The following is a 27,519-nucleotide window of genomic DNA, read 5'->3' as shown; positions in this document are numbered from 1 at the left end:
AAGTCAGAACTGAGGACTACCTCTCTGCCAAATTTGGTGTAATTCCGTTCCGCCATTCGGGCTGTAGCCGTGGCTAAAGGTCCTATGGGAAATTGTATGGGGAAAACACATTTTGGGACCTCCCTTTTTTCTTGACCCCCGCTGCACCGGTCTTTCAGGGAAGGAGCAGAACTGAGCTGGACAAAATTTTGGAAAATTTCAAGAAGATTCATCAACCGACGCCAAAGTTATTGGCAATAGAATTTTGCGGCTTTCCTATGGATAATAGGTCCTTACTACAACTACCTACTTGCAACTGCCAGTAGGTAATATATATATATATATATACCACCGAGAAAGGCAAATGCTGAAACGCGTCTGGTATGTTTGAGAGTCGAAATAAATCTATGACTCTCCCCCGTGACTGCTGTGTCTTTCTTAAGAAGTAAGGAGACGAGAAGCGTGATGTTAGCGGGAGCACCCCCCCGCATACAGCACCCGTGTGTGAGTGCATGAGAAGGTGCCGGAGGAGCGGTAATATATATATATATATATATATATATATATATATATATATATATATATATATATATATATATATATATATATATATATATATATATACACAAAACACCTCTATAGGCACACATTTACAATGCTACACAAAAAATATGGGACAGAACAGATATAAAAGTGAGACTAAAGGCTTCAGTCCTCCTTTTATGTCTGACCTGTCACGGTTTTTGCTCCTGAAAATCTTTTCACTGTATGTATTGAGTTCCGAATCCTGCCCCACAGCACGTTCCAGAATAAGTCTTGGGTTCTTGACTTCGTACCTTGAGAGTAAAATACTCTCTGGGTTCCTTTGTAGGGTAAAGGCCAAGGGCAGCCATACTAAAAGGCTCGGATTGGTCCATTCTGGGCCCAGTAACCCAAATCTGCTCTGAGCAGAGGACAGAAAAGGGATTCTACAGTAGGGTAATAAGTGTGAGCCAAAAAACACCAAAAAGTTTTGTTTGTTTTAACATTTTTTTCCGTGGCCGCACTAGACCCATGACCGCTAACTACATACTGCTGGCTATGGAGATGCGACCTCTGTCTAGGGAGGTGTTTGCGATGTTGGGCCTCAGGTCCACATGGTGAGAAATAATGGACATGGACCCGGGATAGTGTACTGCAGTAACTAGCCTCGAGCACGTGCACCCGGGCTCTTTTATTAGCCGGTTCACGTCACTCGTGACGCCGGTGGTGGATGGGTGTAGGGTGTGTGTGCCCACTCCCATGGGGGAGTGGTTATTAACCCCTCCCCTGCTGGGGACGGAACCACTCCGTCATCAGCCGCGGTCGCGCTGCGCTGATGACGGAGCGGTTCCGTCACTGCGCGCTCGGCACGCCTGTGCGACGCGGATTTCGCGCCTGCGCTGAGCGTTCCATTGAGCGGCCGGGCCGTGACAGAACCGCTCCGTCACGAGCACAGCGCGACCGCGGCTGGTGACGGAGCGGTTCCTTCACCAGCATGGGCGCGCCGCGCGGCCCACCCTGCCCCCTTACAGCTGCAGCGGAATAGCCGCCGCAGCAAAGGGTTTAAACCAGTGCCTGGCGAGACACTAGAACGTGTCTCGCAGGACACTACAGTGTTAGAGGCTTGCATCTGGGTTGAAGGAGTATAGAGTGCCTGACAGCGAGAAAGTGGAAGGGGGACAAAGAGTGGAAGGGAAAGATTGAGAGAGAGAATGAAAGGCGGGAAGAATGGAAGGTGCAGGCGTGAGAGCGAGGGAGGTGCTGGGAGAGAAATATGAAGAAGAGAGGAGTATGAGGAAACCGCAAGGAAGAGAGAGAATGGGGATAGAGAAAATAAATATGGGTAGACAGTTTGGAGGGAGCTTAGGATAGAGATGGGAGGTGAAAGTTGAAAAGAGAAGCAGTGGCGTGTAAAAGAGAGAGAAGAAGAAAAGGAAGGGTGAAGAAAGAAGGCGAGGCTGCCAGTGACGAGAAGAGACATTGGGGGCAGCGTTTAAGACAGGGTAGGAAAATCAAGAGGGTGCGCGTGTGAAGAAAAGTTTGGAGGGGCAAAGTGAGCGGGAAGATGGAGAAGCGTAGGGCAGGAGATGGGTAAATATAGGTAGGACAAAGTGTAAGGTAAAAAAGAAATGAGAGGAAGGGGGAGACGGAAAATTGAGTGGGAATGAGGGATGAAAAGGCGGGAAAGACGAAGTGAAGTGTAGAATTGTTTGAGGTGACAGAACGGAAGGGATATAATGAGGCGGAAAAGAAGGCGGGAGATCGGGTGTGAGTCAGAGGGGCGAAAAAGGTGGGAAAAGCTCAAGTAAAATGGAAAGAGTGGGCGAGGAAAGAATGAGAAAATATAAAAAGCTGATTGCGATGGAGAGAAGCAGAAGAGAAAGGCTGAGTGATTAATAAATAAAGGAAAAAGAGGAGGGGGTAAGGACGAGTGAGGAGAAGATGGTGAGGGAAGGACGGAGAAGAGATTAAACGCAGATGAGCGTGTGAAATCGAGCGAGAGAGAGCAAAAGGATGGTCGAGGCTACCGGGCTGTGAGAGAAAAGACAAGGTAGGCGGGAGGGTGTTACGGTGAGCGAGGCTGGAGAGGAGAAGGGTGAGTGGGAGGGTAGCAGATGGAGTGGAAGGGATGAGGGGGGCGCGGATGCAGCGGCCCCTCCCGGAGAGCGCGGGCTCGTGTCTGGCAGACACCACGAGCACTCACATGTGACTGCACGTCGAGCCCTCCAAGAGAGCAGCAGAGAGCGCACACGCCGGCTCACGGAGGAGAGGAGCGAGAGAGCGAAGACGGGGGACGGGTGAGCGACTGGAGAGGGACTGAGGGTGCGTAGGAAGGGGGCAGGATCAGAGAGAGAGAGGTCTAAGATAAAGGAGAAAGTGAAAGGCGAGAACATGGGAATGGTAGATACAAAATAAAGCGGGGACAATGTGGATGGTTAGAAGGGGACGACCGAGTGAAGAAGAAAAGGATACAGGCATGGGAAAAGTGTAAGAAGAAAGAGGGAAATAAAAGGCTACGGAGGGGAGAAAAAAGGTTTAACCAGGAGTTGAAGAAGAGTTAAACACTGGGGGTAGATATGTTATAACGAGGAAAGAGAAGGCAAGAATGGGCAGAAAGAAATTACGAGGGGAAAATGGACCGAGAGGGAGGGGAAACGGGCTGAAGAAAGAGTGGGAGAGAGTGCAAGAAACGAGGAGAGCAAGAAGGGAAGAAGAAGAAAGAAAGAGGAGGCGTTAAAAACGGGACAGAAGCAAACAGGAGGGAGATAAAAGGGGCAGAGAAAGAGAGGACAAATGCAGAGGGGTGATTAATGAGAATGTAGGGTGAAATTGGAGGGAGTGAAAGAGATAGAGAGGGGGGGAGCTAGAATGATCAAGAGGCAGATAAAGGGAGAGGGGCGATAAAAGAGACCCAGGGGCAACGTCGAGAAAAGTTGTGGATAAGAAAGACAGCAAAGTGAGAGATAGGCAGTGTGGAGTCACTGAAGGAAGAAGCCAGGCAGGTGTATTGTTGGCTGAGAGAGCCCACAAGTGTCAGGATATTTGCCCACCTCTCTGCCCACAGCTCCAAGGCCACTCCTAAGGTTTGTTTGCCCACACATAGTCTATCAGCCTCAAATGGAACAACAACTGGGGCGGAACAGCAGTGCTGGGGCGGAAGACAGGGCCGCCCTTGGTGGCAGCCGCTGGCTGGCGGCCTTCCTCTGCTTCATCATTGTCCTCACCACGGCAGGCAACTCGCTCCTTATTCTGCTCATCCTCACTCAGCGCTCCCTCAGGAACACGTCCAACTTCTTCCTTGTGTCACTCTTTGCCGCCGACCTGCTGGTGGGGCTGGTGGTGATGCCGCCCGCCATGCTGAACCAGCTGTGCGGCCGCTGGGTGCTGAAGCAGCCCTTCTGCTCCATCTGGCACTCTTTTGACGTCATGTGTTGCAGCGCCTCCATCCTCAACTTGTGCGCCATCAGCCTGGACCGCTACCTGCTCATCTTGTGCCCCCTGCAGTACAAGCTGCGCATGAGCTCTTGCCGTGCTCTAGGCCTCATCCTGGCTGCCTGGAGCCTGGCCGCCCTGGCCTCCTTCCTGCCCATCACCATGGACTGGCATGAGCTGGAGTTTGACGTCCGACCTGCCAATAACACGTTCCTTCGGGGGCAGGACCAGTGCCGCCTTCTGGTAAGCCTGCCATATGCCTTGGTGGCCTCATGTTTGACTTTCTTCCTGCCATCTGTGGGCATCTCCTTCACCTACTGCCGCATTCTGCTAGCCGCCAGGAAGCAAGCGATACAGGTGGCAGCACTGACCGCCAACATGGCCACCAACGGCGAAGAGCCCGGACAGGTAAGAAGGAAATTGATCCTCAAGATATACCAATGTGCCTTGTATTGACTTACATCATTTTATTATTTCATAATCTCAAAACTAACCAAATCCTCTCGCCAACCCTAATTGTAACACCCATACTAATAGTAGCTCCCAAATCGAATCCTAATGGTTACCTTGGTCCTAATTGTAAACATGACCCAAATCCTATTTGTGACTCTTAACTTGACCGCAACACCAAACCCTAACAAAACCCTACCGTAACTGTCCTGGCCCCCAGGATGCAGGTCATGCGACAAAAATATCTATAAACATGGTCAACAGTAGCAAGGACGAGTCCCTCCTGAAGATATATGACTGTACTTATATTCATTCAAATCCTGCTTTTAGCTCACAGTCCCAACACAAACTAAAACCATACATTTAATCCAAATTGTAAAGCTAAAGATACTCCTAATTATAACCATAGCTCTCCTAACCCGAACACCACTTGTAACAATGATCCCATTCCCAAATGTAAACCTAGCCCAAATCCCATTTGTGTTCCAACTTCAATCCCAAGATCAAACACAATTCTAAGTCTTACCCTGCCGCCCCAGGATGAAGGTGTTAACTATAACCATAGACATGGTCAGCTGTGGGGAAGAGGGCACACGGGTAACAGTCAACCACTTCTTGACACTGTATATAATCCTAAATGTAACCCTAACTGTAAAACTGAGGGCACTTGCAAGTAGGAGGTGCAAGTTTCAGCACGGACCGTAGACATGGACAGCAACGGGGAGGGCACCGGCAGGAGAAGATGGCATCTGCGCCTAGGTGGATGTAATAACTTGGTATTTGTAAAGCGCGAACTAATCATCCATAAGGGTCTCAAGGAGCTGGTGGCCGTTGGGGAGATTAGGGGCCCGATGTAGGTCACCAAATACCGGTCGGTAATGGCCGAATTCGGCCGTTACCGACCGGTATTTGGTGATTAAGATGTAGGGGGCATTATTTTACAGGATCAGTAAATTTACCGAATAGGTAAATTTACTGATTCTGTAAAATACCGAATCGGTAATTTTACCGATTCTGTAAATCCCAGATGTAGGTAGCACTGTTTACAGTGCTACAGGCCTTCAGAATTCGGTACTTTACCACCCAATACAATTGGGTGGTAAAATACCGAATTCAGGTGTACATGCACATCTGTGCATGTACACCTGTGCCATGTGACACACAGACATACCCTTAGGGCATGTATGTGTGCCACATGGCACACAAGCCTGTCCTTGGGGTGCTAGAGGGTGTCAAAGTGACACCCTCTGCACCCTTGCATGATTCGGTATTTACCGATTCGGTAAATACCGGATCGGTATTGCCCATTGATTCCTATGGGCTTCAAGGCCCATAGGAATCAATGGGCAATACCGATTCGGTATTTACCGAATCGGTAAATACCGAATCCTACAGATTCGGTAATTCGTAAATGAGAATTACCTACATCTGCCTACTTCCGATTTACCGACTCTTAAATACCGAATCAGTATTTAAGAGTCGGTAAATCGGAATTACCTACATCGGGCCCTAAGTGAGTTATTGCCCAGAGTCACATGGTGCTGAGCTGATCTGCCTCCAGCGCTGGGGATCAAACCATGAGCATTGCGCTCCGGATTCAAATGCCCTGGCCGCTGCGCCACACCTGTGGTCAGAAAAGACAGGGAGAAAAGAGAAAGGATCAAATGAGAGGAGGGAGAGTGAAAGTGGGAGAAGAGAGAGAGCAAGTGCCAGAGAGAGAGCAACAAAGAATGAATGAGAGAGTAGAGGGAGAACTAAAGGATAAATGCAGGTGGGCAGGACTTATAGCCAGTTTCGTCAAACCAAAATCTGCTCGCAAACGGCCAGATTCTGAGAATCTGGCCCTTTTGCGAACGGTATTTTTGCATTTGGGATGCATCATCCCAAATGCAAAAATCGCAATTTTAGAAATCGCTACATTGCGATTATTTACATTTAAGGGACCTCAATTTGAGATTCCTTAAATGCAATACATGAACCATTTCAAAATTGCGAATTCGCAATCTGGGGCCGCTATTTACCGCGAAGTCTAACTACGTGGTAAATAGCAAAAACTTAAAAAAATGCACTTTAGTGCATTTTACTAAGTTGTATGTTACACACACATGTCCTTGGGACATGTGTGTGCGCAACACCAGTGTACATTACCATTTCAGGGATGCAACCCTGGCACCCTTGAAATTGCTTCCTTATTTGCGATTCGCTAATTGCTAATCGCAAATAAGGAATTACTCCCCATTCATTCCTATGGGCCTTAGGCCCATAGGAATGAATGGGAAAGCCTGCTAGGTTGGGGACGTTTATGATACCATCAAGTATACACATAGGACTAAATAGCAGTGCTCTACATAAAATACAGGTGAATAAACAATGTATAAACAATGAGACTGATATTTATGATATTAACTGGGTAACTTGTCTTATCATTAGCGAAGAATTCCTAAGCTCGCTTGTAAGGGGCACATGAATGAACCCTATGTTGCGAGAAGCAGCTCTGGAACAACACACTTTTCAATTCCTTTTCGGTGGTGTCTAAGGAAGAGACTGTCCTCATGTGTGCAGAATGGCCTTTTCCCCCTCAGATATTTTGTATAGGTGTCTTTGTGGAATGCTGAGAAGTAGGTTATATGCGCTGTCAAGTTGGTGCTGGTCCCCTGGGCTTGTCAGTTTCTGGGTCAGTTATTTCAGGAGTAGCAGGGTGGGCACTGCATGACAGGCAATGCAGGCACGTTCATAGACTTGTCTTGACTCCATTGGAAGCCATTTCCATGCGATCAGGTTTGGGTAGCTGTGATCAAACTTTCTCGAGCCTGTGGCCAGCCTAGCTGCTAAACATGTTTTCTATTGAGAGGGGGTAGGTATAGTTTGGGGCTTCAAAAACGTATGTATATATATGGGCGCCAGACGAAGATCAGGAGAGGGGCCAATCAAACTAAAGAATAATTGCCCCTCTGGGGAGTTAACAAAATAGACAAATTTATTTATTTATTTATTTGAGCGATTTTTAGAGCGCACAAATACCCGAGGGTGTCTCGGCGCTATAGTTGCAGAACTCTCAAGTGGATAGGAGAGATTTAGGCTGGGAACAACCAAGTTTTCAGTTTTCTTCTGAAATTGAGCAGAGTCGGAGCAGATTTGATGTGGAGGGGAAGCGTGTTCCACAATTTGGCTGTGGCGACAGAGAAGCGTTTGTCGCCCCAATTAGCTCTTCTTGTTCGAGGGACTCTTAGTAAGTGAGCTGAGGATGAACGTAATGTTCTTGGGTGTTCGAGCGGGCAGAAGGCTTGTCTTAGAAATAGAGGGCCTCGGTAGTGGATAGCTTTATATGCTATGCAAAAAGCCTTGAATTTGATCCGACTCCTCACCGGCAGCCAGTGCAGTTGTCGAATGTAGGGGGAGATAGATGCAAATTTGGGGATAGATAACAGGGTCCTTGCTGCTGCATTTTACACTGTCTGCAATTTGTTGAGGACCTTTTGATGTGCATTTAATAGCAAGGCATTACAGTAGTCTGTTTTGGAGAAGACTAATGTGCTGACTAAGGTTTTGCCTGCGGATGGAGGTAGGTGAGGGATTAGCTTTTTGATCCTTTTTAAGGACCTGATTTAGAGTTCGGCAGACGGGATACTGGATACATTGGATATAATGCACTTGTAATACAACAGACAGGATAGCTGCACGTTTGTGACAGAATTCCTGGCCCAATACTCTAAATCAAAACCAAAGCATTGGATATGAGGTACCACAATCCCTTTTAGGAAGGGCAAACTGGCCTTAGGCTGGTCACTCCTCCCTGTGTCTCTGTCCCTCTGTTCCGTTATGTACCAAATTACTGGAAATCCATAAAATGTCAGTTTACTCAATATAGGACTAAGTGAGGACCTCAGGAGGTGGAGTCTGTCTCCCTCATAACAACCCCCTCTTCTACCAACCTGACAGTGATGCAGACAGTGTTTTAGCACATGTAAAGGCTTCTGCAGCAGGCGAAATGAACTAGACCATGGGTACTTGCAAACATTTCCCCAGGGGCCACAAAGTACTGTCTGTGGCATGCCAGAGGGCTGCATCGATGCCAGCAATGCGAGGGTCGGGGTGATGAAAGCAGATGCATGGTGTAGAGGACAAACCAAGCCTTCATGTGACTTCTGTCTGCCACCAACGCTCTATTCTCATGCACCAAGAATTAAAGTCAAAGCATTAACTTCTAATGTGAAAAATGAGAGGGAAAGAGCTACTTATCTGGTGGCTGAATTACAAAATGTGAAACCAGAAAACCTGTCATCAGTCCTGGCTCCCCACTTGATGAAAGTGGGTGATCCTAGCCAATTGGTTCATTTCACTTTGCCTCCTATTTCTTCGTTACCACATATGAGAGCCCCTTAAAATATATCAGTTCAGGATGTGTGCTATACAAAACCTTCTCTTGTGTTTTATTTAACCCCTTGCATGCTGATGACGGCCTCCAGCCGTCATGCAGTACGGCGCTCGCGTGCTGTTGACGGCTAGGGGCCGTCATGAACACGCCCACTTGTGATTTTGCCGCACAGGTGCAGAATCTCGGCCGCATGCAAGCGGTTAATAAACTATAGTGTTGTTCCTTTTATATAACAAACAAGGCTATAAACAAGGTGTACCCAACAAAAGACTTGCCTCTTGGTTCACTAATGGCATAGTTTTCAGAATGGGGGTGGCATGAATGCTTCCAAGATCATGTTGAAAACTATCACTGCTAATAAATGCCTCTCAATGCAGTGATATAATCTGATCTATTAAGGTAAAATGCTCATGCATGTTATTAATTTACACTTTTTTGAAGTTTGCAGAGAGTTCATCATATTTGTACATGTTTAGTGCAAGATGTCTTTAAAACTAAAGGTGTTCCAAAAGGTAAGTTGTCTAGGAAAATGTATTTTCTTATTTACAGTTACTTTAGTTAATGTTTAAATAAAGTATGCCCGTTTGTTTCACAGATTTCTGAATGTTCCTGCTCAGTCAAGTGAACATCAGCCCAGTGCTTCTGTTCAGAAGGGGGGGGGGCGCAATTAAAGGTCAGGAGAGCTGCATGTGGGACATGGGCCAAACTTTGAATATCGCTGGACTAGACCATGGTGAAAGGAGATGTCACTGACGGGTATACAAATACATGAAAATTGTTCCTGTAGCCAGCCTCTTAGTTTATCAGCAGGGATCCATGAACCTGCAATGGATAGTGTCATGTAAGAGGGTAGTGAGGCAAAAAACAACCCCACGAGGTGTAGTAAACTATGTAAAACAATAAAACCAATCAGTATAATTGAGGAATAGTGCAAAAATATGACAACAGCCACCTCATAAAATGAAACGGGTAGTTTTCTACATATTGTAAAGAAAATTAAACTTCTTTCTGTATAAACTCTAAACGTAGATTTTTTAATGTTTGGGGCAAATCTGAAGAAGAAGTGAGAAGGTAAGGGGGGTTTTTACGCGAGTGGTTGTAAGAGGATGGGGCACTTGGAGACACACAAAACTCCTCTGACAATCCTTGCGGAGGGAAATGGGTAGGGGCGAGAGAACAAGAGACAGAGGGAAAGAGAGAGAGAGTTATAAATAGGCGAGAAAGAAATAATTTTTAATTGAATTTTATCAGCAGTTTTTCAGCCCACTTGCAAAGCATGGCTGTCTTTCACACAAAGAGAATACATATTTACATAAGTTATAGAGTAACACTATATATACTATACAATTTAGAAATTTTTTTAAAATCATGACTAAATACAGAAAAAGCTCTATCCGTAACTATATTGCTTTAAAAGCATAGAGCAGGGCCTAAACAACCCCCTTCTGAAACAGTTTTGTTCTCTATTCCCAACTTCTTCTTAAAAATCTTCCAGTTAATTATGTTGCTTTCCTAGACATATCACTTAAAAGGAAGAAAATGTGCTCACCCGCCTCAATCAATGTTCTTGGTTGAGCAGCTAAGTTCATGGCACTGTACAGGGGGCTGTCTAATAAAAGGTGTTTCGAGGCTTCAATGGCACAGCAGATGTAATTAGCAGTATTTCTCCTGTTCAGGTTTTTGTTTAACAACATGCAGCCTCCTCTTGCCATTGCAAAAAGACTCTTTTCTCTGTGATTTTTCAGCAGAGTTACATACTGCTGTGCACCTGACACCGGCAGCTACTCTGCTATGGCGGAGGAGCATTGCCCCACTGCTTTCTCGCAGTGCGAGGAGCAAAAACATAAAAAGGTAATAACTTTCAGTTATTACCATTTTATGTTTCCCTTGCAGGCGGGGCAGGACTTCTCCGCTAATGGAGCAGGGCAGGGGAGGAGTGGTTTGTCCACTCCTAAGTGTGCAATGACTGTTTGGTCGGCCCTCTCAGGCCACCCAAACCATCAGGGCCGACTCTAGGGCGGTGCGATTGGTGCGACCGACCGCACTGGGCACTGACATGGGGTGGGGGCGTCATTTTTGAAAATGTGTTTCGTCATTTTAACCCCTTCCATGCTGACGACGAACCCCAGCCGTCATGCACTACGGTGCTCGTGTGCTGATGATGGCTGGGGTTCGTCACGGCCCGCCCCTGTTCATGTTGTTTACAGCACACCAGGGGAATCGCAACCGCATGGAAGGGGTTAAAAGCACCTGCTGCCTCCTTCCTGGCCTCCAGCAACTTTCCGATGTCAATTAAAGTGTCAGGAGAAGTCCGGTGATTAATCTCTTCCCAGAAAGAGACTGAAAGTTTGTCTAGTAGAAATTTTGACTCATTATAAGGTAGAGCAGTGGGTTAAAATTCCTGCTGCTAAGAAAGTGTACCATGCAGATAACAAAGTGCATCTAATGTAAATAGGTCAGTGGGTTACTGCTTCTGTCAGAGAGCGCCTTTTGTTACTGGTTGTTTATAAGTCAAAATCGTAATATAGAACATTGAGCTATTAACTGTCACCCTAGAGCTGCCACAAACTGCAAGGTATATGCTCGAGCTATATGTTTTTTTGCCCAGTCTTTCAGTATCATAATCTTGTGAAAAGGGTTCATTTGGGTAGAAAACAATTCATATTATAAAAGAGAATCCTTAACAATGATGTTGTTTTTTTAAATTCTCAATATGTGCCTTTCCCAAATAAGAACTTTAACTTTATTGCCTACCAGTATCAATGACATGCCACTCTTACACTACACCTTGTAGTACTGTCTGATGTAACATTTCCTATACACTGATTACACACATATGATTGTCTCTGTGCAGTGTGTGTGTGCTGTAAAGTGCTCTGACGCCTTACACTGGTATGAGTAGTGCCATCAAACTAAATGAATCTGAGAGAGAGTGGTTATGGAGTCTTGAGAGGCACTGTTAAAGGGTGCTAGTGAGGGAATCTGTGGCAGAGGTGGACATTGGGGGGGGCACCAACAGCTGCGGATGACACACAACTTTATCTGGAAACCACCTCGATTAAAGAGATACGCAGACTAAATGTCACGCTCAAAGAGGTCCATCGTTGGTTCACATTGAACCACCTTAAACTCAACTAAGAGAAAACAGAAGTTCTCCTCATCTCCAACAGAGACAAAAAAAAACAAATCGAGGAATGGCTCAAAGCCATTGAGGCTCTCAATGGTGCCCTCACGCCAACGGACTCAGTAAAATCCATAGGTATTACCCTTGAACCCAAATTGGATATGAAAAAACACATCTCAAAATCCGCCAAAAGTGCGTTCCTAAATCCCATACACAATAAAACCCTTCCTTCCCCCGAAAGATCTTCAACAGGCCACCCAGGTACTGGTGCTCTTTAGAATTGATTGTGGAATCGCAGCCCTGACCGGGACAACAAAATCTTACCTAGGTCCCCTGATTACTACCTTCAATGCCGCAGCAAGAATGGTTGCAGGAACTAAGAAATTCGACCACATATCGTCGGCACTCAAGGAACTTAAGTGGCTCAATATTGAACAACGAGCCAGTTTCCGAACAGCCTGTCTCACGCACAAAGCCCTGCACTCAGGTAAACCAGAATACCTGGCCGCCAAACTCAAAAGGGCCGGCCAGTCCAGGAACCTCAGAACTTCCAACACGCTTCTACTCATCCCACTGAAATCACGGAAACACAAATAAGTCCTTTGTGGGAAATACACCCAAGATCTGGAACTCCATTCCCCCCCCCCCCCCCCCCCCCACATCAGAACGACCACCTCCTTCCTGAAATTCAAGATCCTACTCAAAGCCCTCTTCCTAGAGTGCTCTCGAACATAACAAGAAATCCACAAGATACTCTGGGAAGTGTAACTAACTCCTCTTCTTGAAACCCCTCAGCCACACCCCACATGCTCGACCTTAAGACCTGTATTGTAACTATGTCTATAATGCTCTTAAGTTTGTAAGTTGCATATTTTGTCTTTGCCAAAACTTGCTCATAATTGTACCTGTTGTGAAGCGCTCTGATACCCTCGGGTCCAGCTAGTGCTATACAAAACTTCTAAATAAACATTGTCGCACAGGGCGCTACCAGCGCTGAAGCCGGCCCTGGAGGCCATCTGGCATTTTTTTAATGTAGAAGTGTAACCTATGGCTGATACTAAAATAGCATAAGGGTTGTTTTCCAGAGTTTCCTCTTAAAACGGCCTACAAGATTGACACTCTTATCCATACCGTAAAGTTCGGAACCGTAGGCAATTTGACTTCCAACTTTTGCTGAGAAGACTTTATTAATATGACTGGAGAAACACTGCCCATGTTTCCTGACCATTCTTACAAAGGCATGTGCTGAACCCTCTGCTTTGTTGAGTGTATTTTGAATACTTGATTTCCAATTTATGTTTCTACTTATTCTATTCCGAGATATTAAAAGGATGATACTTTTTCTAGGGGTGACCCATTTACGCGGAACACACTTTTCTTTTTGTCTGAAATGTGATCATTTTTGTTTTCCCAGTGTTGACTTTTAGTTGTTGTGTTACATTCTATCCTCATTGCATTTTCCTGTACCTTTAAATCCTGCATGTTTTTCTTTAAGTGTTCTTAGAACACTACTGTGTCCTTGCCTACAGGTCAGTTGCACTGTTCCTGTGGACCAAGAGACTGCTGTTCATGTTGCTGTGCTGCTTAATAAACCAACCTGCTTTCCCACCAGTTCCTGTGATTATTTAACATGTTGTTTTTGCAATATAGAGAGAAAAAGAACAAACGAAAGAGAGGGGGACTGAGAGAGACAGAAAGAGAGGAAAGAGAGAGCTGGAGAGAGTCGAGAAGGAAAGAATGAGAGAAAAAAGAGAGAGATAAAGAGAGGTGAAAAAGAAAGACAAACCTACCCTGAACCCAGTGCTGATCTCTGCCTCAAGGTCCACTAGGGAATCGCCAAATTTGAGGGGAAACAAATAATAAAGCACGGGGGCCCACAATTGCATGGTTAGGCTGGGGTGCCACCAGCTGGCTGCTGCTGTAGGGCCACCCATACCTGAATCCTATCTATAACCATGACTAACCTTAACCTGGTTTCTAAACATAATTTAACACTGACAACAATCTCTGCCCCTAATGCTAGAATGAACGTACATCCAACAGAAACCCTACTCCTTGGCTGTCATGGGGCAGGCCCCGCAGGTGGTACAGCAACCCTTGACCGACTAACAGGCTTGTAGCACCCAGCAGCCTACACATGTAAGCAAGGGTGGGTGCACCCTGAGCTTCGTGCTGGGAAAAGAGAGGAGAGGAGAGAGAAAGAGAGAGAGAGAGAGAATAGTAGAGAGAGAAGGTGTAAAGCGATGAGAGAAAGTAGAGATGGGGGAAGGATTGGGAGAAGTGGTCTGAGACTGAAAAAGGAGATGAAGCCTAGTCAAACATATGACGTCAGCATGATGTTACTTCCCATGCTATACCGTTCAAAACCAATAAAAATGACATAACAAAAAAATTGGGATGGAAAATTATAAATGTGTGAAAGGGCATGCTAGAATTAAACAAATCCCACAAATGAAGGAGTCTGTATTCATTTAGCCCTACTCTGATCCCAAATTTAATGGCAGTCCTATTATCACCCCTACTCGCTGCCCGAAAGCAGCCTCTCACAGTGGCAGCAGCTGACCAGTACTGATGAGGGGGCCTGGCAAGAAAAGCTGAGCCTCACCCGGATGTTGTTTATGTGAGGAGGAAGTGAGACGGAAATAGAGTGGAGATGGGCAAGGAGAAGGAGATCTGGGAGAAATGAGTAATGGGTAGAAATGATTGACATATGAACCTGTGAGCGCGAGAACAATGATCCGGTAGGGCAGTGAAGCACATTCAGTTCATGTTACATTATATTGTTTTGTAAAGAAATAATGTTAACTCAATATAACAAATATGCTGATGACGTTTATTTGTAGTACTGAACAGGCGCCCCCCACGACAAAAGTGTAAAGACAATGTCGTACCTAATTCCCTTACTGCTGTTGACATGTTGATGCAGATAAAGTGTGATGCTGGGAATAGTTAGTATATATCCAAGAAGGTTACTTTTCCTTGGTAATGGTTTATAATGATTCACTTGGACAAAGAGAACGAAACCCTCGGAGCACAGCCTTAAATACCTCTGGTAACTTTCGTTTCTGATAAGTTTTGTATCCAGCCAGCCCCACCCCCTTCTCTGGCCCAAGGAGGAGGCTCAGCCCCACGGCGCAACTAAGGGTGCCCCTACCCTAGTCGTGGGGGGTGCCTGTTCATTGGTATGTGCACATCGGGACATTCCCTCCTCCCCCAATTCCTTCACATTACCACCCGCTACGCCCAAGAACTCTCGGAATCAGGATATGTTGTCCATGGCGTAGCCTTTTATTCACATCAATCCAAGTGAATCATTATAAACCATTACCAAGGAAAAGTAACCTTCTTGGATATATACTAACTATTCCCAGCATCACACTTTATCTGCATCAACATGTCAACAGCAGTATGGGAATTAGGTACGACATTGTCTTCACACTTTAACATTTACCTTGGCCGTACACTAGAACAACTTGGCCGTACATTTCGAACTTACATTTTAACTTTTAACTCAGCCGTACACAACAATTTGGCCATACATTTGAAATTGGCCGTCTAGGCCACCAATTTCTCACTGTGCCTTGCGCCATCAGGCCCCAACGCGGTACAGCCAACGGTTGCATTACTTGACATCCAGGGCACCGCATACCGCACCGGCCCTCCGGGGTACCTCAACACAGGCATACTCCCTGAGATTATACTCAGCCCAAACGTGGTGGGTTAGGGCAGTAGAGTCCAGGACTACCGTCAGGTCAGTCCCTCCTCCCCGCCTATCCACTGCACTCGTGGAATCTACCCCTTCGAGGGGTCTATCGAATGGCTGCACCTCCATAGTTGTGCATCCCCCTTTGTTGTAAACTGTCAGCGCTCCGCCACAGGGTGAGAAGCTCCCCGGCGCACTCGCCCTCCCCCCCCTGACGCTGACACTGCTCCCTAACCTCTGCCCTTTTTCCTCCAGATGAACCTTATTCTTACTGAACCACACTGGATTCCTGGTGGGCATGGGAGCAGAAGAAACATGGGCACCTGCCCTCACTGTTTCACAAAGGAAGCTTTGCCACCGGTATACCTGATGAGAGGAGACTCCTAGTAATCACGTATGAGGATATCTTCCCCATATATATCTTCCCCATATTGTTATTGTTGACACCTTTAAGAAGAGTGCAGAAGAAACATGGGCACCTGCCCTCACTGTTTCACAAAGGAAGCTTTGCCACTGGGATACCTGATTAGAGGAGACTCCTAGTAATAACGTATGAGGATATCTTCCCCATATTGTTATTTTTGACAACTTTAAGAAGAGAGCTGTCACGCTACCAGCGAAGTACTTTGATAGTTGCCTGCTAAGTAACTGTTACCTCCCAGGTACTCATTGTTTGAGGAGTTTGGCCATACATTTGAATTTTATACTTTTAAATTCGGCCGTACTCTAGAACTTGGCCATATATTTGAACTTGGCTGTCTTGGCCACCAATGTACCACTCTGCTGCGTACATTGTATCAGCACAGCCAACAGTTGCACTACTAGGCATCCAGTGCAGGGTCCGACCATTAATGGAGAACATTCCTGCTACAGCCTCTTCCCAGGTGTGGAGAAGTGTGGCTCAATGATTAGAGCGGCAGACTCTGATGCAGAGGTCTAGCCCGGGACTAGGGTTCAATTCCCCGCCTAGGCGGGTCTTAGGCTCAAAATTCCACGGACCTGATAATTCTCGCCTCATCGCCTATTCCAATCATGGAGTCCCACTCTGCAACTCTAGGCAGTAGCTTGCATAATCTCCACAACGGCCCCCACAACGCTAAGGATGCCTGGCCTCCACCTTGGGGGTGCCCAGGAGTGGACGCCTCACAGGGAAAGCCAGGATGGGTTCCACAGCGGTATTCGTACAAGCGCCTTGAGACCCTTGCGGGTGAGTAGTGTGCTATACAAGTATCAATTTACAATTTTTACAGGTTCCACCCATGATTAATCCGGCCCAACCAAAAGGGAATTTGTCGAGAAAAAAGTCTGCCTCACCCCAACTCCTCCACCATCAGGCAGGAGGGGAGCACTGCGTCCCGCATTGGCCCCCCTGTGCAGCGGATAAATGGTCCCCTAGCAAGCCCATATTGTGCACAAAGTTCTGTACATGGGACCTTTCTGTCTGAATAATGGGCCTCAGATTAGAGAACATTTTGTACACCTACCCTCGCTGTTTACAAGGAAAGCCTGATCACAGGAAACTCTCCACCGCTATTAGGAAGGGAAGGTAGCGCTTAACTGACACCAGAGCAAGCCTGTACTGTGCACTATACCGGCACGGACGTTTGAATAAAGGGCTTTGGAGCAGCCAAAGTTAGAGCATCTGACCTCACTGTTTGCAAGGAAAGCACCTCTCCCTGTATACCTGCTCCCAGGAAACTTTTGCAAAGAACTAAGAGGATCTCCTCCCCTATCTGTTATTGTTGGCTATTTTAGGTTGAGCGTTATCCCACCACACAGCAGTTTCCAGCGCCTCACCATAGGAAACTAATTTATTTATATATTTATTATTTGAGCTTTTAAAGCGCGACAGCTACCCAACAGGGTTTCCCGGCGCTGGAATAATGCAGTTAGAAAAGATTGAAAGGCCAAAAACAGTTATTGATCAAAAAGCCAGGTCTTAACGGCTTTACGAAAATGAGTGTAACTGTCCTCAGACCGAATGACCAGGGGAAGGGAATTCCATAGCTTGGGCCCCAGGTAGGCGAACGAGCGACCGCCCATTCTATAGAGTTTGACCTTGGGCACGGAAAAAAGAATTTGAGAGGAAGAGCGAAGGAATCGCATGGGGGAATAAGCTTTATTCACCAGGGTCTGTAGGTAGCTAGGTGCCACTTTGTGCCTGATCTTGTGCATATAGCTATGCGCCTTGAATTTCACTCGGTTTTCGATCATTAACCAGTGAAGATCGTGAAGGCGACTGGGTATGTGGTCAGTTTTACGACAGCCGCTAAGGAGACGTGCTGCAGCATTTTGCACCAATTGCAGGCGACGAGTAACTGCCTTGGCCGCCCCCAGGTAGAGTATGTTGCCATAATCCAACCGGGAGGTGACCAAGGCATTCACCACCGACCTCTGAGTGTCATCTGGTAGCATCCACAATATCTTTCGCAGCCAGCGTATGATGGTGAAACATGTGGATGATACTTTACTGACTTGGCATTGCATTGTCAGGTCCCTGTCAATTGCAACTCCAAGATTACGTACCTGTTCCGCTGGTACAGGAAGAGGGCCCAGTTCAGTCGGCCAGTGTCTTGAAGTCCAGAGGTCGGGTTTGTGCCCCAGGACAAGGACCTCCGTCTTACCACCATTTAGTTTGAAGAGATTATGATTCATCCACTTAGCAACCTCTCCAAGTCCAAACTGAAGGAGAGAGGCGGAGGCATTTTCAGATTTAGTGAGCCAAAAAACAACCTGAGAATCATCGGCATACGTGAATAGAGTAAGATCGACGCTGTCTGCTATGTGGGCCAGGGGGGTAACATAAAGATTAAAAAGAAGGGGACTAAGAATAGAGCCCTGAGGGACACCGTGGGGATGGGAATAAGTATTGGAGGTGGCGGAGTGAGAGAAAATTTGAAAAGTGCAGTCAGAAAGAAAGGAGGCCAGCCATCCCAGGGCCGAACCTTCAACACCCATGATGGCTAGGGCGTCCAGAAGGATTTTGTGTGAGATGGTGTTGAACGCCACGCTGAGATCAAGTAGTATCAGCGCGGCCGTCTCCCCTCTGTCAAGCAAGGACCGAAGATTCTCTGTGAGACCCAGGAGTGTTGTTTCCATAGAAAAGCCAGGCCCGAATCCTGACTGCGAAGGGTGAAGTAGATTATTAGAGGTCACAAACTGAATAAGGTGATGATGGATATGACGTTCAAGAACCTTAGAGAACGCAGGTAACAGTGAAATGGGGCGATAGTTAGAAAGGAGCTCGGCATCTGCAGTAGGCTTCTTTAACAGAGGCGTGACCATTGCATGCTTCCAGATGGCAGGGACGGTGGCCGTTTTGAAAGATAAATTCAAGGTGGAACAAATCGCAGACAGTTGCGGAGAATCCAAAGACCGAAGTACAGCAATAGGTAGGGGATCCGAAGGGGAGCCGGATTTTATTTTGCAGAACAATTCGTGGAGGCTATCCGGATGTAAGTCAGGCCAGATTTGTAATGGGCAGAGGATAGGAGTCACATGGCGATTGGCCTCCTTTGCAGGATTAGATTGGATCATTTGGTTAGTTTCACGATTGCAAGTGGAGATGTCCTGATGGATCATATCCACTTTATTAGTAAAGAACTGAGCAATTTCGTCGCATCTACGACTCGACAGGGGAGGAGCTTTTGCTGTGGTGAGAGAACCTGCAAGATTCTTGACTAAGCTAAATAAAACTTTGGATTTGTCAATAGCATCAGTTATGGATTTTGTCACAAAGTTGGCCCTGGTAACAGTACAGGCTTTGTGGTAAGTTTTTAAGGTGTTTTTATAGGCAGAAGCAGCAGGCTGAGAACAGTCTTTGCGCCAGACTCGCTCAAGCTTCTTACAGTAGGATCTTTCGACTTTTGGCGCCTCTGTGTACCACAGAGCTGGAGTCTTGTGAGGTGCATCCTTCTTTAGCGAAGTGGGAAGACAGATGTTGATGGCATTTTTGAGCCAGGAGCCCGTTAATGTGGCTGCAAATTCCGCATCGGCTTGCGTGGACAATTCTGTACGAAGGGGAGAAGCTAAGACTTTGTTTAAGGTGCCCCTATCAAGTTTTTCCAAGCTCTCCTATGTTCCACGTGATTATCACTGACCGGAACTGAAGTGTTCGTAGACGTGACCCTGAAACTGACCAAGTAGTGATCTGACCAAGGAACGGGCAGAGCTGGATAACAATGAAGGTCGGGAAAATTGGAGAAAATGGGATCTAAAAGGTGTCCACCATTGTGAGTAGGGCCGTGATTGTGGAGAATCACGTTCATTGCAAGTAGATTAGCAATCAAGGTTCTAGCTGCACCGTTGCTAAGATCTTCCAGGTGAATATTAAAGTCACCCACGACTAGGAGAGTGCTACGGTTAGCCAGGGTGAAGGCAATGAGCTCAGACAAATGAGAGACCCAATCATGGACAGGGCCCGGGGGACGATAGATTAGGATGCCGGTCAGTGAGGTTTTGGGCTGAAGGGCAAGTTTAAAGGACGCAGCTTCAGAATTGTGTAAGGTAATGCGGTCCAGTTGACATTGATACATATTTTTAAAAATAATGGCAATGCCCCCACCAACTTTTGGCACCCTGTCACACCTGACAATGGCATAGTTGGCCGGCAATGCTTCTGCGATGTCCGGGCCAGAGCCGTCGTGAAGCCATGACTCAGTGACAAAGAGGGCGTCAGGTTGTTCATCATTTAAGAGGTCGAAGATCTCACGTCTGTGCTTAGGTACGGATCGGCAGTTCATGCTAAGTAAGTTGTATACGGTTTCGGGGGTAGTTGGTTGGGATGTACAGCTGCGACATAGCTGAGGGACGTCTAGTGTCAATGAACAGTTTGAGCAGGTCTGAGAGAATTTACTGGCCAAACTAAACATAGCACACTCCGCACTGCGGTGGGGCCCATAGGCTCGCAACAGGTTAGCACTGTAGGTGAGTCTATGGGGTGGGATAAAAGTTAGGCATGGGGATATGGCCCCTGGGCCCGATTGGGCGCGGACGGGCGCAGAAGGGCACGCCTTTGGCGCGCCTTAGGCGTGCTGTCGGCGCGCCCGCCCGCTGCGCGGACGGGAAGTGCACGCCATAAGTACTGAAACAGGTAGGGCAGAAGAGGGCGGGGTGGAAGAACAAACTGGTCCGTGACCCGGCGCCTCACCCAAGATGGCGGCTTCCCTTTCAGCGTCCCGCGTCAGCTCCTAATCGGCTGCGGGGACAGCTGAGAGGGTCCAGGTAAGTAGGTGAGCGTCCAGAAAAGTACAACACTCCCTAAAATCTATTAAAAAGGAACTGTGCAATATTCGCAAAAGCAGCAGATCGGGCTGCAAGTAACAGATTCAGTGGCCTAAACTTGTGTTGCCCTTGGTAACAGCAATCTGAAGCCCTAGCATTTGTTATGCACCCTTGCCAAAATTAGCGCAGGCAAACGATTTAACAACCCCCTGATGTTTGTTATGATGTGTGTTGCACCATGGTGCAAAGGTATCTGCTTTGCGGGGGATGGAAACCTTCCTGCACAAAAACAATCACAAGAGGTTTTTTTCCTCTTTCTATGGGCCTCATTTATGAAAAGTGTTGCATTGCTGTGGTACAACAGTGATGCAACACTTTTCACTGAGCCCTCCTTATGACACCATAGATGCGCCGAATTTACTGTACGACGCTCCGTGTTGCAAAGAATGACAGATGCATCAGGAGTTCTGACGTAGCTGTTGGCGCAAAACTCACACATTGCTGGAGTTGTGTCATAAGCATGACGCAGGATGCCTGGCTTCATATATGAAACTTACCTCTGAGACTATTTCTGGTATTATTTGGCTTTAGATTCAGAGATTGTGCAAGACACTAGGACCATTTGGATAGACGCACAACCTTAATGGACGTCGCAAGAAACAGAACCCCTTGTGGGTTGGAAGTATCACCACAATTTAAGTAGGTGATGACTATTATTTGTATAATCTTTACAGTAGTTATTTTGTTATTGACGAGAAGTAGTTACTTACTCTAGGCTCTTATCTCTTGTTGTTTTACAGAGAACCATAAGCAAGGATCATAGGTATTCGGGGGGCGCTAGAGGGCGCACAAACTGAATGGCCGCACTCCCGTGAGGCTCCAGCAGCCTGGCGCCAATATCCGTAGTTTATCCTTCTTGACCTTGTCCGCGACGTCTGAAAACCCCTGTAATTGCCGAATGTGGTCAGCTGAACACTCGGTGAAAGTTTGGTGGTTCGGAGTTGTATGGCTCCGAAATTAGAGCGAGTTGAAGTTTTCGCCTTGGGGTCGCCCTGCCGCTGTGGAGCTCTGTGGCGGCGTAGGTGGACACTAGACACCGGTGCGCAACACGAGGTGCGCAGGCCTGAGCGCCACTAACGGACGGAGCTCCTGGATGCACCCGGGAAGGCAGACTACGGTTTTTACCGCATCCTCCCGAAATCGTTTGCCGAAGACCCTATCCTCGGTACAGTGACAGCCTGGGGCAGACGCAAGCGGTGTGGAGACCTGACGGAGGTGAGGCGCTCGAAACCAACATCAGTGCTGCGGCCATACACTAGTGCGCACGGTACGGGGCGGACTAGGCTCTCTACCCCGGCCGGCCAAACAACGCTGGGAGGGGGACCGGGCCGTTACCTCCCCAGCTGGTGCACTGCTGTGATCGCGTGGAGAACGTAGGCAATCTGCCACTCTCCGCAGGGCCGAGGAAGGCTTGGGGCACTGCAGGCTGCACTGCACAACGAACCGACACGAGGCCAGACACGCGCCAATACTGAGGGGGCCCTGGGAGCAGTTACCCATCTACCCTGCCTGATACGGCCTTACAATTTTCTGAGCCCCTACTTAATGGATTGAAGCACAATAAGAACTGGGAGTGCAGTGAGTGGCCGATCTGGAGAGGCAGTGAGTTCATACACGGCAGGCTACTATTGAAGGGTCCAGCGCTCGGCTTGGACAGGTCGGCCTTGAGGCGCAATGGGGAAGCCTGACAACAAGCAGCCCAAACTGCAATTTGAACCTGCTGTGCAAAGAAAGACCACGCGGCACACGGTGGATGGCGTACAACCTCGAAGCCCGTCTGCGGAACAATCTACATCAGCCCGATGGCGCAGGACATTACTACAATGCTCCAGGAGATGCGCCAGGGCTTCGCCACAGTAGTGGACAAAGTGGACAGCCTCTCGGCCAGGATGGATAGCATTGCCCAGAAAATGGATGTCCACGAAGAGCGTCTCACAGCAGCGGAACGCCGTATATCCGATAATGATGACACCACAGCATCCCACGCTACGAGATTGTCGCGTATGGATAACGTGCTGCGAGTCATTGCCGCCAAAAATGAGGAATTGGAAGCGAGAAGCCGACGGAACAACATTCGCGTCACGGGTATTCCGGAGACAACCAATACAGGGAAAATGGAGCTCTACATTGAAAAGATTCTTGTCGCAGCGGTGGGAGCGGAGGCCTTCGCCAACCAATTCATAGTGGAGCGCGCTCATCGATCGCTAGGGCCCAGGCCCCAATCAGGCGCCGCGCCGCGGCCCATAATAGCGCGCCTACTCAACTACAGAGATCGCGATGCAGCGTTGCGAGCAGCCCGGGCGAATCAGACCCTCTCACACGATGGAGTTACTTTTTCAATTTATCCCGACTTCACCCCGGTGGTACAAGAACAAAGACGGAAATTCCTGGTGGTGAAGAGGAAACTTAGAGACCTTCAAGTTGACTATGCCCTTTTGTACCCGGCCAGACTGCGAGTGACGCACCAGGGGAAGCAACATTTCTTTGTCAACCCGCAACAAGTCGAGGATTAAATTAAAACTTTGCCGAAGCGTGGAAGGCCTGCTGCGGGCGCCGAGGACCAGGACGACGCACGGTCTGAGTGAACTGTGAACTGATTTTGCGCTCCATGGAGTTCTACGTGCTACTGTGGCATGATCCCTGAATCGAAGCCATAAGATGGTGCCACTTCTGATTATGAGGACTTCAACGACTCCAAGGGGTGCCACGGACGGGCGCGGACTACAGGTGGTAACGTATGCCAGGCACCCACCCCCCCCGCTTCCCCTCCCCTTTCGGACAGAGACATAAGGGGCGAGCATGCACGGAGCGGGAGAACTGGGGGTGGGCGGTAGTGCACCTCGGATGTCCCCTAATGGGTATACCCCAAGTGACTTGGTACTATTTCTCTTCATGTTTGAATGTTTGGGTAGGGTTTTGGGTGGGGGGGGGTTCTGAGTACTGGCGAGTTGGGGATGCTTCAGTGGGTGGGGGGGGGGGGGTAGGGTAGTTTTGGGATGTATCCTGAAAGTAGGTAATGAGACATGGACTCACTTTGCAGCCTTAATTGGAGATCCGAGGGCGGAGGAGAGTGGAATTTTTGCTACTGCTTCGGTGCACACTATGTGCCTGCTGTGGGTTTCTTGGGGAGGGAGGGATGGTTACGTACATTGGGGAATGTTTTGTTTACTGTTTGTTTCATGTGCGAAAGGTATCAACAAGCGATTTCTATGCTTAGATGTGGGTGTTTTGGATTCCGCAGGGTCTGTGAATACGCCTGGGGTGCGATTTGTGAACTCTACTTTGCAGCGGTTTGCTGCAGAGGCAGTACTATCTTCTGTTTGTCTGGTCCTTTGTTATCACTGGAGAATGTGGTGTGTGCATTATACAGCCATACTATGTGGAATGTGGGCGTCAGGGAGGCCCAGTCTTGAACCATGGCCTTTTGTTAATATTTTCAGATGCATGTATGGGGGATACTGACTTGAACATAATTACGTGGAACGTGAGAGGGCTGGGAGATCCTAGGAAGAGGAGGCAGATTCTGGGCTACCTTGACCGTCACAAAATACACATTGCTTTTCTTCAGGAGACACATTTCAAACCGCATGGCCTACACTCATTTGGAAAGAAATGGGCTTTGCATGCAGTCTTCTCCTCCTACTCGTCGTATGCACGAGGTACCGCTATTTTGGTAAAAAGAAACACGCCTTTTCAGTTGGTGGGCACGAGAGCAGACACACAAGGGAGATATTGTTTGATGTGGGGTAGACTGGGGCGCATGGCTCTCACCCTGGCCTGCTGCTACGGGCCTAATGTGGATGATTTGCAGTACTTCACTGAACTATGGGCGGCTATCGTTGAAACTGGGCCACAACATCTCATTTGGGGGGGAGATTTCAACATTACCCTGAACCCCGCTTTGGATAGGTCACATCCGGCCCCCCACCATTATACCACGGGGAGGGAGTTCCTCCGGGCAACGATTAAAGATAATAATCTATTAGACGCATGGAGAGCTATGCACGGGGCGGCGGGGGAAGGTACACACTTTACAGCACAGGCGAGGTCATGGGCTAGATTGGATTACGTTCTCTTAACACCACAGCTTTACACAACCCTAATCCACTCAACGCATCTCCCCAGAACATACTCAGACCACTCCCCCGTCCTCATCACATTGCGAGGCGCTGAATTGGGGCCCCCTGTAACGGCATGGCGATTGCAACCCATGATGTTGTTAGACAATGCATTTCAGGAAGAACTTAGGACTGAATGTCTGGATTTTTTTCAGCGCAATAGAGACTCTGTCAAAGACGTTGAGACCATCTGGGATGCCTTTAAGGTCACACTCAGGGGTCTCTGCATCTCGAAGGGATCGGGGGTACTTAAAGCTATCAGGAACAGGTTGAAACTGCTAGAGTCAGAACTTAGAGAAGCGGAGGCTACTCTTCGGGTTAGTCCTGGAGGCGACACACTAGCTACCATAAGAGAGAAATTGTCGGAATACAATGATGAGGCTGCACGGGAGGTGAAATTCAGAAACAAACACTGGGTGGCCAGGAGATATGGGGAGGGCGAAAGGCCTGGGAAGGCTTTAGCTGCTTCGATTAAATTTATGCGATCGCCCGCTATCATTTTTGAATTGGAAACAGCAGAGGGGATTCTCCTTAGAGACACCACACACATAATTAATGAATTCATAGGACATTATAGTGCTCTGTACACCTCAACCCGAACAGGAGAACTGTCGCTGGACGACTACCTGGCAGATGTGTCGCTGGGATGGCTGAGTGACTCACAGAGTGCCTTTCTTAGTGCCCCATTTGAACTTGACGAGGTGCGGGAGGCCATCATGCACTTGAGCTCTGGAAAGGCGACAGGACTAGATGGCATTCCTATTGAATTCTACAAGACATATATAGAGTTCATGGCACCGGTCTTGCGCGAGGTATTTGAGGACGCACTGGAGGTAGGCCACCTGCCTGCATCCATGAGAATCGCCCTAATAACGTCCCTTCTTAAGCCCGGGAAGCCTGCTACCCGCTGTGATTCGTACAGACCCCTGTCACTATTAAATTGTGATGTGAAAATACTCGCCAAACTGATAGCTACGCGCATTGGCCTCCTGTTGCCTGATTTGATACTCCCGGATCAGGCTGGATTTGTGCCGGGTAGGGCAACATCACATAACCTCCGCACTTTTTTTTTCAATTTGCGGTTCGGTTCATGAAGACTTGCCGATGGCGGCCGTTTTCCTAGACGCCACAAAGGCGTTTGATTCGCTGGAGTGGGATTATGTCTTCCGGGTGCTGGGACGTATGGGGTTTCCACCAGTTTTCATATCCTGGATTAGATTGTTGTATACGGAACCAGTGGCCAAGGTCCTCATTAACGGCAAACTGTCCTCGGAATTTACTATATCCAGAGGCACGAGGCAGGGCTGTCCCCTCTCCCCGCTACTGTTTGCCATAGCCACCGAGCCCCTAGCAGCCAAATTGCGCCAACATCACCGAGATAGTGCACTGCGGTGCTTTCAAAGGCAGATATTAATTTCAATGTATGCCGACGACATCACGCTCTACATTCGTCACCCTGGTGACAACTTAAACCCTATCCTTAGAGAGTTTGTGCGATTTGGAGTCCTCTCCGGTGTCCAGATTAACTGGAGCAAATCCTGTATATTCCCACTTACGGCGTCAACGCATAAATTCGCCTTGGACTACCCGCTTGCCTGGTGTGAGGGAGATTTCAAATACCTGGGGATACGAGTTGAGAAAGACAGGGACGCACTTATCCGGGCCAATTATGGCACTGTTATGGATAAGATCAGCGACAACGTCTCCAGATGGATTACCCTTCCGCTATCCATGGCTGGCAGGGCGTCGCTGATTAAGATGGTGATACTCCCTCAATTACTATACCTCTTTATGAACATTCCGTTCCACCCAGGGACTTATTTTTTTCGGCTGTTGCGCACTGAACTGCTATGTCTAGTGTGGGGCGGGAAGTCGCCACGGCTCAAATGGGAAGTCCTTATTCGGCCCTACTCACAGGGGGGGGTTCGGAATCCCAGATTATGAACTTTATTACCGTACAGCCCAGGCCCATTTTGCTTATTTTTGGATTTGGCAGCCCAGATATATGCCCCAATTAGCTGCTGAACACTGGCTGGCGCACCCTACGCCTATTGAAGGTGCACTCTACTCCGCTGTGGAGGGCAGAGATAAAACCCCCAATACTGTGTTAAGCACGGTGACGGCATGGCGGTATATCAGCTCGAAATTGGACCTGGAGATGCTATATGCCCCACTGTTGCCGTTGGTGTATCACCCGAAGATGCCACTTTTACAGGAGCCAGGCTTTCAGAAACTGCTCAAAAAAATAAATGTGAGTACATGGGGAGACCTGTACCAGAATGGCATATTCCGCTCAAGGGAACAGCTCTACAGTGGAATCCAGCCCACACCACTAGATGTTTTTTATTATATCAGACTCCGAGGCGGCTTGCAAGTTGTGACACCCGACTTTCCACACGAACCACCTGTTCTTGTCCCGCAACAACATATTCTCCTGAACGACAACCCCAGCAAATTAGTGTCCACACTCTACAAATCGGTCCGTGCCCAGGTGGCGTATACAGAAGTGCCTGCCAGGGAAAAGTGGGATCAG

At 47.9% G+C, this 27,519-nt stretch overlaps 1 protein-coding gene across 1 annotated transcript in view; it reads left to right on the top strand.

Annotated features, from left to right (window-relative positions):
• The first annotated feature begins 3,436 nt into the window (after positions 1–3,436).
• HTR6 (5-hydroxytryptamine receptor 6) overlaps positions 3,437–27,519 on the top strand; it is a 205,776-nt gene continuing 181,693 nt past the window's right edge. The window contains exon 1 of the mRNA XM_086921568.1: positions 3,437–4,341. Coding sequence (XP_086777694.1) covers positions 3,619–4,341 — 723 coding nt within the window. The 5' untranslated portion in view covers positions 3,437–3,618. The remainder of the gene's footprint in view (positions 4,342–27,519) is intronic.

Source organism: Lissotriton vulgaris, chromosome 5 (genome assembly GCF_964263255.1).
Source record: "Lissotriton vulgaris chromosome 5, aLisVul1.2, whole genome shotgun sequence".
Lineage (NCBI taxonomy): Eukaryota > Metazoa > Chordata > Amphibia > Caudata > Salamandridae > Lissotriton > Lissotriton vulgaris.
The sequence above is the reverse complement of the archived record's forward strand: the minus strand, read 5'-3'. Positions and strand labels throughout refer to the sequence as shown.